Source organism: Lissotriton vulgaris, chromosome 2_1 (genome assembly GCF_964263255.1).
Source record: "Lissotriton vulgaris chromosome 2_1, aLisVul1.2, whole genome shotgun sequence".
Classification (NCBI taxonomy): domain Eukaryota; kingdom Metazoa; phylum Chordata; class Amphibia; order Caudata; family Salamandridae; genus Lissotriton; species Lissotriton vulgaris.
In genome coordinates, this window is record NC_141687.1 from 1,174,596,934 (window position 1) to 1,174,615,821 (window position 18,888).

At 43.8% G+C, this 18,888-nt stretch overlaps 1 protein-coding gene across 1 annotated transcript in view; it reads left to right on the forward strand.

The window, feature by feature from the left end:
- The window catches only part of KCNJ5 (potassium inwardly rectifying channel subfamily J member 5), a 768,483-nt gene extending 762,622 nt beyond the window's left edge, over positions 1 to 5,861 (forward strand). Inside the window, exon 3 of the mRNA XM_086956888.1 lies at positions 5,406 to 5,861. Within this exon, the coding sequence (XP_086813014.1) occupies positions 5,406 to 5,722 (317 nt within the window). The 3' untranslated portion in view covers positions 5,723 to 5,861. The remainder of the gene's footprint in view (positions 1 to 5,405) is intronic.
- Positions 5,862 to 18,888: the final 13,027 nt, after the last annotated feature.

The window sequence follows — 18,888 nt, forward strand, 5'->3', positions numbered from 1 at the left end:
TTTTAAAGAGAACTGTTGTTCTGAATGGGTTAGACTGCTATGGGTTGCTTGAGCTGAATGCATATTAGGCATGCCAGTAAGTTGTGAGTGACTTGGTGCCAGCTGTGGTAAACGCCATGGAATATACGAAGCCACATGTAAATTAGGGTTGTGCAGCTTTTTTAGGCCAGTAAGGTGTCTTAAATGATCTTTTTTCTTATAAACTTGGGTTGCTTTAGCAGTAGGAATGCTACCTTTGTTTGCCTTTTTAGAGTGTGCTTACTTTATTGAGTATGGTATCAGCCTCCTCAATCATTACATCAGTCTCTTTAAGAGTACAGTTCACAACAGTGTGTCTAGCTGCATTAGTAAATTTATTTGCTCCCTGAGGAGGTTTGGCAGCTATTCTTGTTCCCGTAGTGGCGGCCAAGATCTTACTAAACAAGGGGGTGTGCTAACTGTGAGGAAAGGGATAAGCTGAAGTCAATTAACAAACATAGTAATAAAACAACAATACACATAAAAAATAAAACAAAGTGATTTAACGTATAATAAATGAATAACCTGGCCAACCAAATAACTATGAGAGTGAGATAATCTGTCTTTTCGAGCTTGAGTGAAGCTTTATTGATATGGAGGTTGGATATGGCCTTAAAGAGAATGCAAAAATAAGTCACCTCAAAGAGCAGGGCCAAAGGGGATGGCCTAGTCCCGGAAAGAACATGCCTGCCCTGCTTACAAGAGTCCCGCTCTATGGTAGTCTGGTTGTCGCTATAAGCGCAAAGCCTGGTTGGAAGGGCCCGCCACCTCTGCCCCCTCCTGTGTCACTATGGACTCTGGTGCTTGCAGTCTCCTCTAAGCAAATGAAGCATTCTGAGCTGCTGGAGTGTAGTTGGTGCTATAAGCGCGAAGAATGGTGTGGGCGGGGCCTCCCTTCTCTGCCCCGGACTGTGGTTCAATATATTCTGGGGCTAACAGTTAACTAAAAGCAAAGGAAGTGTCACGTGCTGCAGGAATCCAGTTGGCGCTATAAGCAAGACCATGAAGAATGGTGGGAGGGGCCAGGCTCTTCCACCCTCTTCTGTGTCAAAATGTACACTGGGGCTTTCAGTACCCTAGAAACAAATGAAGCATCTGAAGTAAGATCATTATCACATGATTTGCCCTGATTTGATAATGGCTTTTCAATGTGAAAACTATGACAAATACCTACTATTTATTTGCTCAAAAAAGCTAGACAAGAAATCACAAAAATCTTAAGGTAGTGGTGAGGTTTTAGCTGCAAGGCTTAATCAATATTTTAACAATATTACCTCAATCTTTGGTGGATCTATTGGCTACTGAGCTGCGAAATGTATGTATGTGCTAGGGCTGATCTGGAGATTTTCTGAACTGTGGAGCCCTATACACGTAGAAGAATAATTACAGTTCACAACGTATTTCAATTTCCTTCACTGGTGCAATATCAAATAAAGATGAGGGGGCCCATGTGGGCCCCTGCAGACCTGGAGACCACACCTCCCCAGGGCTGATAGTTTGAAGTGCTTGGGCCATGCCCCACTCCTCGCTGCCCCAGGAACTGCAACCTCCCTGGGCTATGATTTATTGTGTAAATAAGATGCCGGGGGATCCGCCCCCATGCAACCCTGTGGACTGCCATCTCCACAGAGCCAGTATAAAGAATGCAAGGGGCACATTCCCCCCGGGGACCACCACCTCCCAGGGGCTATTTTGCAAATACAAGAGGTGCCCACCCTTGGGACTTTGCAGTTTGCTATGGGATGGAGGGAGCACTGCTCCTGCCATCCCATAGCAAATAACGGTGCTCGCTTTGAACAAGCAAGAGCATTTTGCTCTCACTTGGTCAGAGTGAGCACACTTAGGCTTTTTACACCCAGGGAGCTGCATCTTAACAGCTTACTGGGGGTAACAATCAATGCTGGCTCCCCCAAGGGGCGGTAGTGGCCGGGCCACGGAGGCTTCAGGCATCCCCAGTGGTCATCTAGTATACGCCCATGGCCCGGGGGCTGGGGTCCCCAGGGCCGAAAGGGCCCGGTAGGGGGGCAACTCTGCAAACCTGACTGCTACTTAAAAAATCTTAGAAATTCACTACAAAAAACAAAGGTTACAGGGACGTTATAGTTAGCAAATAGAATTTAAAAAACCTTAGAAAATCATTCAAAATTTTACAGGGATTATATAGTTAAACTGACATTTCACAAAAAACTGAGAAATTCATGGTCAGTGACATCACTGACCATGTCATGAGTAATGTCATATGTGAGGTCATAAGCAGTGCATTGCAGGGACGCAAGTTATAGTTAACTCAGGTAACTAACGGCGGAATTTCTCTGGTTTTGTACGAGTGAAATGTCAGCCTAACTATAACGTACCAGTTTCTTTTTGATTTTTTTGTGAATATATATATATATATATACTACCAGCCCCTCCCGACCTTGTCCGGGAGCAATCAGGCTTCCACCACCCCCGCCCGCCCGCCCGGTTGAAAATATAGTTTACAACAGAATGTTCATGTGCAAAATTCCACTACCACAAACTTCGGAGAAGTACAAACATGCATTTAAACATATTCCCAGAAATAGGATTTTGTGCATCTCCACACCTTCCATGAGAGCAGCAGTCGGGGGCATAGAAAAATGCGTAGACGCCAGTATTTGTAAGCTTCCCTTTGACTTCCGGGAGGCATAAACATACGGTGGTCGAGAGGATTTAAACCAGAGAGATGTTCTTTTAAGACCTGTCTCCTACGCCCTGGAGAGTCCTGGCCCACAGCTATTAGCCCGGCCCCCGCCCGGCCTGTCCTCCGCCTGCCCTGACCCCCACCTGCCCCTGCAGCAGCCCGGCCCCCGCCCGGCCCCGCATGGCCGTCCCCCGCCTGCCCTGACCCCCGCCTGCTCCGACATGGGTCCCCTTACCTCAGCCGCCTCTCCTCAGTTTAACGCTCCTCGCTGCTTCACCTGACCGCCGCTGGCCTGTCCGCTGCTCCTCACGTCAACACTCCTCCCCCGTGCCATGTCCGCCACTCCTCGTCTGGCTCCTGGACGCCTCTCGTCCCCGTGCTCCTGACGTGAGCACGCACATCGCGGTCGGTGCTACTTCGGAGGGACTATTTATTTTTTTTTACTGTAAATTTTTGAAATAACGTTTTTTTTTTAAATTTACATAGCCTATAACCATCTACACACCCTGACGATTCCAACGGTGTATCGGGTGTGAGGATTGGCCCTGTGGTTCCCGAGATTACCCGCCTCAAAAGCTGAAAGTTCTTCCTTTATTATAGTAGTATAGATATACAACAATGCAGGAAACCCATTTGAAGGAGGCCACAGGAAGAATTGATTGACTTCACATAGTTTAATGGCAGCATGCAAGCAGGCGATTTGACAGAACACACATCAAAAGAATCCTTACGCCAGATGCGGTTCTGGAGTCTCAAAGTCCCTTCTTCTGTGGTGTGTTGTTCAAAGAAAATGAAAGCACTTTTGCACTGCGCATCCTTCAATTTTAAACACCTGCCGTAGTGGGCGTGGCTGAATGCACGGCCTTTTGGTTGTTGTGGTGCGCCGTCTGTGATCACAAGTGGGCGCGCTGTTAATTTTCATAATAAAACAAAAGTTATTATACCCAGTGGGTAGATGCGGGCACCGGCAGTCACCTGCCCCGCTTTCTTGCTGACACCTCGTGGCGTAAGGATTCCTTTGATGTGTGTTTTGTCAAATCGCCTGCTTGCATGCTGCAATTAAACTATGTGAAGACAATCAATTCTTCCTGTGGCCTCCTTCAAATGGGTTTCCTGCATTGTTGGATATATTACGGCCAGTCACGGTAATGAAGGAAGGTCCACCGCTGCGGTGCGGGTCTGATCAAGTGCCCAACTATATGCAAATCAGTCTGACCCTGTGCCTCGTGGGAACAGTCCAGCCCGAACTGCCAAGCCATGCCTTCCCTGGATGGGAAACAAGCTTCCGAGCACCGGTTTCTGGCATTCCAGCCGTCTTCAGTCCGGCTTGCTTGAATCCAGTGGCAAAGTGAGCAAGGGACTCACGTCTGAGCATACCCTGCCACACTTATGGCGGCCAAAAGCGGTACAAAAGGGGGTGGTAATGGACGGAGCATCTGAACCAATCAAACATTCAAACCCAGTCAAAAGATCTGGGTTTAATCCATCACCGTTCTTTAGCCCACTCTGCCATCCCAGTTCAGACACGGCTATATGCAAATCAGTCTGATCCTGTGCCTCATGGGAACAGTCCAGCCCGAACTGTCAAGTCATGCCTTCCCTGGACCGGAAACAAGCTTCCGAGGACCGGTTTCTGGCATTCCAGCCATCTTCAGTCCGGCTTGCTTGAATCCAGTGGCAAAGTGAGCAAGGTGCTCACGTCTGAGCATACCCTACCACACTTATGGCGGCCAAAAGCGGTACAAAAGGAGGTGGTAATGGACGGCGCATCTGAACCAATCAAACACTCACACCCAGTCAAAAGATCTGGGTTTAATCCATCACCGTTCTTTAGCCCACTCTGCCACCCCAGTTCAGACACGGCTATATGCAAATCAGTCTGATCCTGTGCCTCATGGGAACAGTCCAGCCCGAACTGTCAAGCCATGCCTTCCCTGGACCGGAAACAAGCTTCCGAGGACCGGTTTCTGGCATTCCAGAAGTCTTCAGTCCGGCTTGCTTGAATCCAGTGGCAAAGTGTGCAAGGGACTCACGTCTGAGCATACCCTGCCACACTTAGTGGGATGGGTATGCTCAGACGTGAGTCCCAAGCACTCCACACCACTGGATTTAAGCAAGCAGGGCTGAAGACGGCTGGAATGCCAGAAAACGGTCCTCGGTATCTTGTTTCCGGTCCAGGGAAGACATGGCTTGGCAGTTCGGGCTGGACTGTTCTCATGAGGCACAGGGTTATACTGATTTGCATATGGCCATGTCTGAACTGAGGTGATGTGGAGTGCAAAAAAACGATGGATTTAGGCCCAGATCTCTGTACTGGGGTGAATGTATGGCATTGTTCTGCATTCTGTCCATCAATTGTGGTTTTTGGCTCATTCACGGTGTCAGCAAGAAAGCTGAATTGCCATATTTTCAGGGAAACCCCCGACTATGTAAATAATTCCCATTCAACGTAATTGTATGTCCAGGAATCTAATAATGAAATCCGGACCAGCATCAGTCCATTGTGTTTTTTAATTTATGCTTGCATTAGTTTGTAAACAATTCTCGGTATTTGTGATTGTGTAAAACCAATTAAGCTTGATACCACTGGCCTTAGCATAAGAGGATGCATGCATTTCAATAAATGCTCAATAATTACGCATTTGCATTTATATTTTGTTGCATACACTCTATTTGTAATAATGTTTTCATTTACATTATGTCATTTTTTGTCTGTATTTTTCAGGTATGACTTGCCAGGCCCGCAGCTCATACATGGATAAAGAGGTGTTATGGGGGCATCGTTTCACTCCAGTCCTTACCTTGGAGAAAGATTTTTATGAAGTGGACTACAACAGCTTTCACAATACCTATGAAACAAATTCACCCACTTGCAGTGCCAAAGAACTATCAGAGTCCTTGGAGGAGGGGCGGCTGGTTGGACCACTCCATAATGCCTCTCTACTAAGTGGAAACTCAGAGACAGTGGATGAAATCACAGAGGGTGTGGAAGAGCAGAATGGAATGAACGGAAGAGTGGGAGATCTCAGTGCAGAGCCATGAACCTAACTCAAAGGGCATATCAAGACATTCAGCCACTGACTTGATTCTCTTACTCTGTATCTGATTGGAAATAAAGTCTCAGTTAGGTGGGAGTAGGTTATTTGCAAAACCATGGAAGGCAAAGTTTAGTGTAACCTGACTGTCGGCCCCAAGCTTGACCCACCAGGCACGATTCACTAAGTGAGCATGAAATCTTACCTGTTTCTGCAACAGATTCAATTGTCAGTGAGCAAGTTCAAGACTTGGCCTGCTCATGACATTCTAGTTCTGTCACTTCTGGCCAGGATGGTGGTCACATTTTGGTTCCATCTTGGTTGGTACCACCTTAGAATCACCTCACTTGTAAACTCATCCTATTTGGAAGGGGTGGAGTACCAAAATAGTGTATGAATATCCCTGAACATAAATATGATGTCCTAAATATTGTCCACAAAATATTTCCCGTTGAAGTTAATAAGAGAACATCTATATGTAATAGGACAATAGTTTTGTGCACAATGTTGGGGAACATCCTTTACAACGCGGATGTTACCCTGCAGTGCTGTTACAATGCGTCTTTTACAACGCAAGTTGTAACCATGACTTGCGCTGGAGGGCACTCAAGGATAAGGAATAGTAGATTTACTATTCCAACACCTTCCCTACTGTACGTAGGCTGGTATTTATTCCTAAGTCCGCACCCCTACAGCGCAAGTCGTGGTAACGACTTGCATTGTAAAAAACACGTTGTAACGGTACGCGTGGTAATACCACGCGTTGTACCGTCATACATCCACAATGTTTTAGCACAAAATATTTATATCAGAACCGATTTACGTGCACAATACTCTGATATAAATCCTCTGGCAACTTTTATTGTTATACGAATTTAATTGTAAGGGCTGATATTAAGAAAATGATTGGGATCATTATTTCCAAGTTCTCCTCCAATTCAGGATGCTATTTTTCTATCACTGTGCATTATTAAAATGGGCTGATTTAGATCTTGGCAGACGGGTTCATATTTCGGTGGACAGGATACCTGTCACCGTTGTGACAGTGACCCATCTGCCAAGATCTAAATCTGACCCTATGTCATTTAACATATTCTCGTTTGGCGGAATGCCTTTTGAGACCCCATCACAGTGGCTCATTCTCTTCTCATGGCTAAACCTTCAGCATCTTAATACTGGCAGTTCCTTACGTGTTGCAGGTTAGTCCCAATTATCAGATGATTAACTGTATCCAACTGTAATCATCTGATTTGACGCTATTCGCAGAATCATGATGCAATTCAAACAAGCTAGTGGTATCTTGCTTCTGTATCTCACCCAAACAATAGGTTCTAACTAGCAAATCAGTTCCAGCTGGTCATACCTTGATTCACGTCTTTAACATGAACAAAATGAAGCCATATTTTTCTACATCTTTTCAAAGCCTTGTCATCAAATTCTCATGGAACTGTGGATATCACACATGTCCACAAATTGATGCCCCCATAGCTTATACTTCTCCTAGATTTTCATATAAAATTAAATAACTTAAGAATGGCCAGGAATGCACAATTGAGGACTGGAATAGGAACATATACAATCAAATTGTCGATATTTAAATACACCACAAACAATATGGAACGTGTGGCACACATATGGGAACTAGAGCAGTAGTTAACACTCACGGATGTTCTAAATCAACATTTTTTCCTAGAAATTTCACGAAATTCACTTGCCAAGGTCTTGGTAATAACTGAATGTGAGAGCATACCTTGCATTCAGAGGTCACACCAGGTACTAGAAGGAGACTGATTTAAAGAGAAAAATGTCTTCTGGAAGACTACTTGAACTAATCTACAGTGGACAAACAAACTAAATTTTCGCACTTGTGAAATTCTGCAAAAAAATTTAACACACAATGTTGTGAGGTAAATCCAAGTTGCCAAGCGTCTTAGCACTTCAGTAATACTATTCGGTATGCATAGGGAGTGAGGTTATATCATATGCAAACATAGAATAAAAAAGATTTCAAAGAAGTGCCAATAAACAGGTCATGGCTGACAAGTATGTCAATGGAAATTCAAAAATGTCGAAGTATGAAAGCAGAAAAATATCACTATATTTGTGAATTAAACATCGTCATACATGAACACTTAATTAAACCCTAACGTTTAGTACCTACTTAACCTTTTTCCTTTACACCAAGTTGTATGTGCCATTTTACTGTAGGATCCATATGACCTACCATGTCACCCTTTCCCAGCACCATCTTCTTACTCAATCCCTTACAGCTTCTAAGACTCTACTCTGAACCAAGCACCTCACCATAACCTGAAATTAGCCCCATACCTTGCCCCAAACCTGCCTATTATCCAATACTCCGCTAAGCCTTATTCAAAACCTTACCATGACTCCATCCACTGCACCTTCCCTTACACCATCTCATGCTCTCATCCTAATCCAAATACCTGTAGATATCCTAATCCTAACACAATCCGTTACCATATGCCTATGCTTTCCTCAGTTCAAACCAGGGCCGGCTTTAGGGTAGTGCGACCAGTGCAGCGCAACTTGGCGCTGGCCTAAGGAGGGGTCGCCAACTTCAGGTGGGAGGGGCACTGTGTTTTGCAATAACGTATGATTGGAGAGGTGAGAGGCACTTTTGCCCGGTGGTAGTGTGAGAATACGAGGAGGTGGTCATGGGGTGTGGGAGCGCCAAAAATGATTGTCGCACCAGGCGCCAGTAGCACTAAAGCCCGCCCTGGTTCAAACCCTTTCCTTATTACATACACATTTTCATACATTTTCCATCACATAATATTTTATTTACTCTAATTCTAATTCCTAAATATAACCTAACCTTAAACTTCTTCTTGACCTCTTCCTCTACATGAATACTAACCCTTCATGATTTTTTCGACTTGATAAACTATACTTTTTTGCAGTTTAATTTTCCACTTTTCTACCTATTTATCTATACATTTTGTTCATCTTCCTATGAATTCTAATTTGTTTCTGCAAACTGTGTTGATGGTTTGTGGGTAAGCTAATGGTTACAAGTTCGAACCCCAGAATATTTAACCTCTACCATATACTTTTCCTGGCATTACCTTGTGCCTCTTGAGAAGGGCAAAGGCACCACTTTTTAGGTGTCAAACAACAATGCAATAGGTAACAATTGAATGTGTAATTTCCAACCAACTGAATCTGGCATTTCTGAACCTCTTCCAATGAATGGTAATAAAATCGGTTCAAAGTGGTAAAGTTCTTATGAAATGTATACCACTATAATTGTGTTGCAGTTTCAAAACTGAACCAGCCTTGCTGATTCATTCACATACGCCCAACAGCTGGGGCTGAATTAGGTAGATTGTACCAATGACAGTGCAACTCTAGACATTTTAGACAATTGGATAGACTAAGACTTCTACACACACGTTGTTTTTACATGCGCCATGCATTGCAAATGTTGGTGTAAAATTGCACCAGTGGCAACTGAGCTACTTCAAACTGCAACAGTTCAATCTCTGCAATCTCCAAATGTTGGTGCAAAATTACACTGGCACGTGCCATCTGTTTCATATGCCAATTGATGTGTATGTTTTCAGAGCCATTTTCCACAAACTTCCTATGATTTAGAGAACGTATCAGTCATGGCACTTACCAACAAATGTACTCCTCACATATGCTTCATCATCCATAGTTCTGTAAACCTATCAAATATTCTTGTTGACCTGTTTACATGTGTCCACACATACATAGAATAGAATGCTGTCAGCTTCATCTGTCACCTGGGCATTCTCTAGATATACTAATACCATCGAATAAAGAATACTTCCAACCAACCGAAGCACGAAGGCAGCTCTATAGGTAATACTTACAGTTTTCAGCTCTATAGGTAAAACTTTAAGTTTTCAATTTTTAGGTCTTGCATATCAGCGCAAGCTGTCGAAAGATTGCAAAAGACACATTGTGGGCATACCAAGAACATACAAGGACTTGCATCCCACCCAGACTTGCATCCCACCCACTGCTTACCAATGGTTGGCTTTACTGTCATTCTCATTTGGCTGCTTCCTATTTGGGTCCAAGCTTATCAACCTTATGTTTGTCCATCCCATGAAGTATAGTCTCTTTATCATATCTTTGATTGGCTATCTTCCACGCTTTCACTAGTTGCTTTTAAGAAACTACTTTTTTTCTTTTTGTTTATACACTCTATGAGAGTGCATGGGTTTTTCAGCGATATCCACTGTGTGTTTTCTCCTCCCCTCTACGTTACTGTGTCTTGCCCATGTGCTTCTCTTCTACCACCCTCACTTGTGTTGAGTTGTCTTGCCTGTGTTTGCTTCCTCCATTCACATTGCACTCTTTAGCTGGTGGTGCTTCTGTACTGCCTTCGTGTTGCTTCTTCTTCCCCACTCCCTGCCGTGTTGCTTCTCCCCTATTCCCGCTCATAACTCGCTTCCCAAACCAAGTCTTTCTTGGTAATTTTTTTAAGTGTTTTGTGCTGTGTTTTAAACCAATACTGTTGCAACTCCTTGTTTTTCTTTTACCTATAAAATTATGCGGCTGGGACATGATTAACATTTTTATTTTTATAATATCCATGCTGTTTGGCTGCTGTGATGCTGTACAGTATTGCTAAAACAGATTGGCAAAGCCAAGAGATCAAATAGACTATACCTACTGGCTTTGCCAATTCTTGTTGCAATACAGAAATTACAAAAGAAATAGAAAAATAGAAAATACCTTTCACATTTGAAACAATGTATTTAATTCATTCTACACAAGATTACAAACGTTAGACATGTTATGGGTAGTTAGTGATGCCTAGATAACATTATTAAATTTCAAGTTTTCATTAAAGATTTAGATCTACAATGAGATCAAGAATAGGAGTACATAGGCATTTCATAACTCGATATATTTAAAATGTTTGCAGCACCACAATTACTTTCACAACTCATGTAATCTCTTAAAACATTTAAAAACAAGCATTTGCAATGCAATAACTTGCATTACGCAAGACCTATTGCATCGCAAACGGGAGTGCGGGCGGGCGGGCAAGAAGGCACGAATGGGAGTGGAAGGCGGGGGCCGAGAAGTCACGGACTGCGGGAAGGGGCGGGGGGGAGACAGGAAAGAAAATAGTGTTTGGAGTGAAGGGGCCAGTAGCCATGGAAGGATACAAATGAGGACATGGCTGTCATGAGGAGGGACTAACAAGCCTAAAACCAACCGGAAGGTAGCATTTAGGACGTAAGCCAATGAAAAACAAGCGTGGGGAGCTTCCACAAAGTTTCCACACTATACTGAATACTGCACGCCTCACAAAGCGAGCAGAGCATCAGATGCAATGCTTGGCTCAACCTATAAAGAATTAAAAATATAAAAAAATTCTTAGGGCATCTATTCATGTACTGGTTAATGCAATAGTTGAATCGGTGCTGTTGTTGATTTAGCCCTATTTTTTTAAAGAAGCATGTTTAAAAGATTATGTTGAGGTGATTTTGGGGCAGGACACACCAATATGCTATAGCTTTTGTATAGCATCATTGCATAAAGTGCATATCCTGTCCTCCCATTTCACATGCCACCAAGCATCAGTCACACTAGCAAGGGGCATTCAGCTTTGTCGACACAATAATATGCATTTACAAATTATGTGATCTAAATCCCAGTTTAGGTAAGGTTCAGGGGCCCCAACTCGACAAGACCGAACTACTTCACATAAGCTCAACTTCTTACCATATAATCTGCTATTTTCCATAAAGATATGTTTCATAAATACTTTCAAATAATTTTAAAGTTGGTAATAGTTCACGTTTTGTAGGTCTTCCTAACTGAGTGCTTAAAGCAAAATGAAAATTCATTATAAATTTACCATCCCCTCTTGAGGGTGTAAAACATTTTGTGCCTGATAAATACCTGAGGGTATCCTCATTTGAATGTATCGGACAATAGCCCCATGGAATTCCAGCTGCCAAACCCCTTATAAATGTGCTAAATCAGACCCATTTCTAAGCTTAAATCCTAGGCTGGTGTCATCGTTTTTAAGGGGCAAATAGAACACAATACATTCCCCTCGGCCCTATGCATCAATCCCAATGATCTACTTTTACTGTCTCTATTCCATATAACGGGGTCCAAGAATTTTCAGTTTTAAAACCGTTTAAAGGTGGTTAAAACGCCTTCCACCTGTTACTCCATAAATTGATTTGAGTGCATTTACATGGGTCGATGTTAAATGTTGAAACCCTTAACACATATCGAAGAATGGGTGTTTATGCCACCTAGACTAAACAATGCGAGTACATAAGTGAGAGAAGCTGCCAAGAATCAGGAGAAACAGCACAACCAGCCAAGTATGCAAAACGGGTTCAACATTAAAATCACTAAGAGAGAAAATACCAACATACTTACATTTAAAAAGAAGAAGGGAAAATGCGATAAAAAGATGGTTTAAATTCCAATTTCCCTCTTTCGCATGTTAATGTCAAACATGGACTGTAAGTACTGTCAGGGGCACTCATTTGCTTGTTTGCAAATCCAAATGCAAGTCTACATGAAAGTTTTAAGTGTTTTACTGAAAGAAGAACACGTGACTCGCGAATGTGCCAAAGCTGCGCTTGTCTCATGTCGTCGGGGGTCATCTCTCGCCATGCCTATTCGTACTTAACCAGCAGTACTACCCATGATCATACATGGTATGTGGAGAGTGCAGCCATTGGTGCCAAAATGAACGGTTCTTTTGGCTACAATGTCAAGACAGGCAGACGTCCAGCGTTCTATCATGGACGTCCAGCGTTCTATCATGGATGAGTCAAGAGATATGGTTCATGCTATTGGCTTTACTCTCTTAGTCCTTGAACGATTGCAATTGATTGATACAGGGGAAAAGTCTGTGGCCCAGATTTATCAAAGCATTTTGTTGCCCTTGGGAAACAAGGGCAAAATAATCTTTAAATCAGATTTAACTAACCACTCAAGGTCACCTTGCATGGCTCTGTGTGGCTTGGTGGATGTGGACTAGTGCCGGGCAGCGTTAGTCTCTTCCTTGTGTTACTCTGCGCCAGGAAGGCATTGCAAGGGGGAGAGTGGGTGTTGCATGCACCCACCCATGTATTTTGGCTCATTCCCAGATGTGTCAAGAGGGCTAAACTTTAGAATGCATCAAAATGCTACGCTTCCCAATAGAGGCACAGTGAGGAAAAATATCTTTATTTTTACCCGTTCTTTCCTCTTTTTAAGTGGGTTGTATTCTGCAGCACAATAAGAGAGAGGAGACCATCTCTAAGGATTGGTTTTGTGCTGGAATGTGTTCCAGCCTGCACAAAAACAATCCTGCCTACAACGCAGACACACTTGCACCATGACACAAGGGTGTCTGCATTGATGCCAGGCATCACACCGGAAGGTCCAGAGTAGTGCAAAGGGTGCCAGAGCTGCAAACATTACCTCTGTCCTTGGGCAAAGCATCCCTTGCCCTGTTGTAGACAATGACATTGAAATACCATTTCATGCCCAATCGAACCGCAGCTTCTCTAAAACTGGTTCAAGAGTAAGATTAGACCAAGCAGTGTCAGTGTTCTTGTGATCTTACATTATAGACGTGACCTTGCTTGATGGGAATAACAGTGAAACCCCAATCTAATTAAAGGCACACTGGGTTTTCAGAATCTGCCAGACAGAGATAGGGAGAAGTAAGATGATATAGTATTGTGGTCAGATGCCGACAGCAGCTTATGTACACAAGGTTCTGATGCCCAAACCCCTGCTTGTCCCAATGGGGTGATACGGCCATAACTTAGAGAGTGAGCTAAACAACCATGTTAAGTACTAAATGAAAATGATGGTCCATCATTTTCAGCCTGGAAGTACCTGAAGAAGATTAATTTTATGGTGCTGTGCTGGTGAAAGATCTGCACATACTCAGGCTAAAAATAAGCCTATTTTTGTCTATATTAGCATTTTTTAACATTGGATCTGATGATTCAGCTAAGATTTTCAGGATTTTAAAATGGAATAAATATAGCGATAATTTGTTTAAATAGGCATGATTTACATGGCTTTTATCCTGAAAATCTGGCACGGAATGTTTCACAAACACTGAACTCCTCTAGCATAAAGAAGAGAATGAGTTTCAAAGCAGGCGTCAACCCTGTGTCAATGATTGTATTGTCTACTTCAACAATCTTACCATAGTTAACAGGTATTTTTCTAGGACATATTGTGAGTAAATGGTCACTGATCCTTATCAAGCGTCACAGGAGCTGTGTTTTCTTTCACTACTACCTGCCATCAACGTTCTCATATTGTAGGGAACGTGATGGGTAAATCACAGGAATACTGGTTTTAAAAGACTGTAACACAACACAAGGGCCAACCTTTGCACAGAAATCTTAACTCTCAATATCAATCAAAAAGCATCAGGGAGGCTCATTCTCAGGGGAGAAGCCGTTTTAGGATCTGGATTATCATTAAATATATGCAGGCAGGGGCAGCACTGGATTGGGAGCTGAAATCTGCGCTGGGTGATGCTTTCGCTATCAGCCCAGCATTACACCAAGTAACCTCTGCAAGAGGGTGTTTAACCGATTCTATTCCCAGGTTGCTTTTTTTCAAAAAACAATGTCGAACAAGTAATTTCCCAGCACACATTCTCAAAAATATCGGATAAAAGCCATCAATTTTACAAGTGATTCTGAAGAGAAACGAGTGAAACATTCCAGTCCTTGAGGGAGTGGCACGGCACCAGGGCCTATTATTCACGTGCATTGTCACATCGTGCCTGTGCAAATGAGACTATTGTCTTTCTGCTGTATCTGTACTGTTTTAGTTCTGAGGACTTCTGAGTCCTTCCACTGGAAAGAGCTCCCTCTCCTCCGGTCACTCATGGGATTTTGTTCATATGGCTAGTCCGGCTGTGCATGTTGGTGTCACTTTTTTGGTACACTCTGTGTTCGAGGGAACTGAAGGACATCGTGGACCATGAAATAATTCAACCAGTTGCTGCTCTCCCATTTGCCTCCATGAATCAATCCACTCGCTCGAATGCCTTGGGAGTGCAATAAAACAGCCGTACAAGCCATACCTTGTATTTATTTATTTATTTATTTTATTTTATTTTTGCCATTTATAAAGCACGAACCCATACCCGCAGGCGTCTTGGCGCTAAACAATTCGCATAACTTCAGCTCAATATTAAAAGCTCCAAAGGAATTTGGTGGATGTTATTGATTAAAAAGCCATGTCTTTAAATTCTTGCGGAACTGGAGAAGTGAGGGGCTTAGCCTAATGTTTTGAGGCAAAGTGTTCCATAATTTTGGTGCCGCCACTAAAAAGCGGTGGTCGCCCCAGGACACTGTTTTGGACCGTGGGATCACTAGCTGGTTAAGGATGGTAGAGCGAAGCCGTCTACAAGGTTTGTAGGGTATCAATTGGTCCTTAAGGAAGTGCGGTCCTTGATCGTTGAGTGCCTTGTACACTATACACAGTGATTTAAACTTAATCCTATTTCGGATCGTCAGCCAGTGGTATTTTTTAATGGTATCTGATATGGCCGCAAATTTAGGTGTTCCAGAAAGCAGACGTGCTGCGGCACGCTGTATTGCCTGTAGCTTCGTCGTGACCCTAACCTGAGCATTTAGGAATAGGCCGTTACAGTAATCAAGGGACGATAAGACCAAAGAGCTAACCAATATTTTAGTAGCTGCCTCTGGCAGGAACGGGCTGATTTTCCTAATCATTCTAAGTTTGTGGTGGGCTGTAGTTGCTACTTTGTTTGCGTGATCCATGAAGTTGAGACCCTCATCAAAAAAAATGACTCCCAAGTTCCTGACCTTAGCTGTCGGACTGGGGGGTGCTCCAAAGGCTGGTATTGAATTGTAAATACCAAGAGTGACAACACACTCAAGGCAGCTACAACTGCTCAACAGGGCCTTACTAGTCTACTTAGGAGGTCCACTAGCTTGGTGAAAAGGTAGTGAGTACATTGGCTGTAATATGCACACGCAACAGACAGCAGGACACGCTTTCCTTATGCGAAAAGAATATTCGTTTTCTAATCCAATTCTGGTTCATGGATGATATCATTGTCTGTTGTTGTCTGCACCCTTGTTCACTGTGCCCTGTAAATCATGCAAGGGATCTGCACATAGCAAAAACTAAATATCCACATGCAGCCTTTTGTAGGTGTGAGATGTTATTCATCGGGGATGCTCAATGTCCACGGCCCTTTCCCTGTCAGCAGTGTCTTGGCTCTCACAGTGATCGATATACCAGTGCACACCTGGGGTTTGAATGTTCACCCAACACTTGAACGCATGTTGGTCATTAAGGGACCGGAAATATTGTGAATACAAATTTTATTGAAAAAGTATATTTTCATACGCTTTGTTATTCGTGGGAGTGCTTGGGTTTGAGAAAATAACTGTTAATGACTGTCAGCTGTCATGGATGATACACATGTGTGCTTAAGACTGTAAGAGGAAACGCTCAAGAGCTTAGGTACATTGAAATAGCCGTTAGGTAATCTAGCATTTCTATACTGCCGAACTGCCACGGGTAACAATGATGTGTTATATGTAGTGCATCACACCAGCCATCTGCTGTTTCTAAAACCTCGAAACAATGTAGTAGATTTTACTGCTAACCAACTTAATGGGCTTCAGTCACTGACCTTCAGAAGGATGGGTGGCTGAGATCCCTTGCTGACATTCAAAGTCCTGACCTGGAGTTGATTGCATTTCTCAGTGGTGAGCACTTAACTCACTAAGCCACCCCCCGACTTGACGTGGCACTGAAACTGTCCCTAGTGTACAAGTGGACCTGTATGTTTGGTTGTAGAAGGCGTGGTTGATGCACATCCAATAAATAGGAAGAGAAAGGTGAGGAAGATCCTGCTACAAGGTCTGGTTGTCTTACCGCGAATACGTCACTGCTGTTACAAATATAAATGTTTATAGATATGTGAGGAGTAACAAAGACAGCTTCATGCATGATTTTGTTGATTTACCTGATCTATACCTTAACCTCTATACAGGAGTTAGGAAATGAAAGCGATGTAAATTCATGAGTATCCATCTCAGAAGGTAGCTGTATGGACAACTCTACTGGAAAATTAGTATGAGGCAATCCCAGGGTTGTGGCAGACAGATGCCTGGGGGCCCATTAGTGATATTCCAAGGTGTAACGTTCAGGACACCCATTTTACACATCTTGGGACAGTCATTGGTTGTGGGCAGTTCTCTTGTGAGTAAGTATAATTTGTGACTGCTGTCCTAGGGCCTCCGGTGCTATTGATCTGCTCATTGGGAGATAGGATTTCCAATTTTACTCTTTGGTCTCCAAGGTGTGGAGAGAGGAGCAGTGAAGACTTGCTTGAGGAGGTGCCATGGATTACAAACCGCTGAAAAGATCATTGTTGAGTCAGAGCCAAATTTTTCATAGAGCATTGACCTTAATCTTCAATAGCAAATGTAGAACAGTTAAAAGTAGCATATACCCAAAACCAGAAGGTCTCAGCAAATTCTGGAGCTAAGATATGATGCAAAACAATGTTCTAGAGCTTACTGTTCCTACAATAACATAGACATCTGTTATTATAGAAAAAGACAAAAAGGTGAGTTTTCAAATGTAGTCTGAAGAACAAGGGAGAAGCTCCAGTGAAATACTGAGTTTGATGTTGAGCCATATTCAAAGAGGTAGATTTACAAGAATTCTCGCTAACCAGTGTTTGGGTTAGTTAGCAGCAATTTTGGTAACGCTGCCTATCGGCGAAAACTATTGCCCGGTTTCCGACGTATTTACAGTATGTCGCTACATGGCGATGCAATCAGCTAGCCGCGGCGAAAACCACCACTAACACTAGCGTCAAGTTGATAAAAATGTTGACGCTAGCAGAAGAAAATTAACAAAAGGCCAATTAACTGCAAACAAATCTCACGTTAGTCACATAAGTCTAACTCCAATGATAAAAAGCAAATAAAAACAATAGAATGCAGAATGGAGGAGCCAGGGCCAAGTTCAGCACAGTACGCAACCCCCCCAAGCCCCCAATAACCAGGATGACTAGCCAAAGGGCCAGGGAAAGAAGAAATGCAGATTCAGGGCTCCATTTATAGCGCTGTGCAGCACTTTGCATAGCGCCATGTTTGCGACACTATGGCAGCCGATGCCTGGAAGGGAGGACAGTCTCCAGGTCCTGTAGGCCTTGCTGGGCCTGCATTTGAGACTCGGAGTGGGAGGGAGCATTGCTTTGGAGTCACTGTGGCTGGACGGAGGAGGCGGGCCATGTAGGGTCCAAGCCTGTGGGCTGCAGTGATAGAAATTGAGGCATCGGCAATCACGCTTATCTGGTGGTGAAGTCTGGCAGTTCACATGGAGACACGTTGCTGACCTTTGTGAGAAGACCGCCTGACTCCTGCACACCAAAGTAGGGAGGTTTACATCGCATAACACGCTCCACCACTACACCGGGGTGCACTGAAGTTTATACCAATGGTGGGCCACGCCTCTCTGCATCACAGGCCGGAGGATGTGGCGTTGCCCACACGCTGTGGAGGATGTGGCCCCTGAGCTGCTCCAAACTTGTGTGGCGGGAGTGCTGTAACTTCACTCCTAAGGGGGCCCTGTTGCATCACCTGCATCGGGAGGTTCCCCAGCAAACTTCGCATTGACTGCTGTACCCAGGCCTGTAAAATTCCCCCCTGCCTGAGGCTCCTGATTCCTGAGTCACAGATTTGGAGAGAGTGCAGTGGATTGAGCCCCAGTATCAATGTCTAGGTAAGGACAGGGAGTGGAGGAAGTCCGGGGGTCAAGTTGGGCCTAGGCCTAGCACCTGTGGGTGACACACACCATGCCCGGAGCAATACCTCTGACCTACATCACAGAGGGCACCACAAAAGACTGGTGGCAGACTCCACTAACTGGCTCAAGCCACTGAGATCAGCCATTGGTGACAGTGGGTGTCAGGGGCATTGGGACCTGTTCCGGCCCAGGTTCTTGGTTATGCAGTGTGTTCTGCTATTACATGATGGGGAACACAGAATCCTGTTACCAATGTTAAATCAGAGGAGGCAACCAGATGGTGCTGCCTTTCTTTGCCCGCCCCCTGTTAATTTGCTTTAGGGTGCAGAGGGGACTATCTCTTTGTGGACTTGCTCCTCCCACAGCACAGTGGTACCTGCT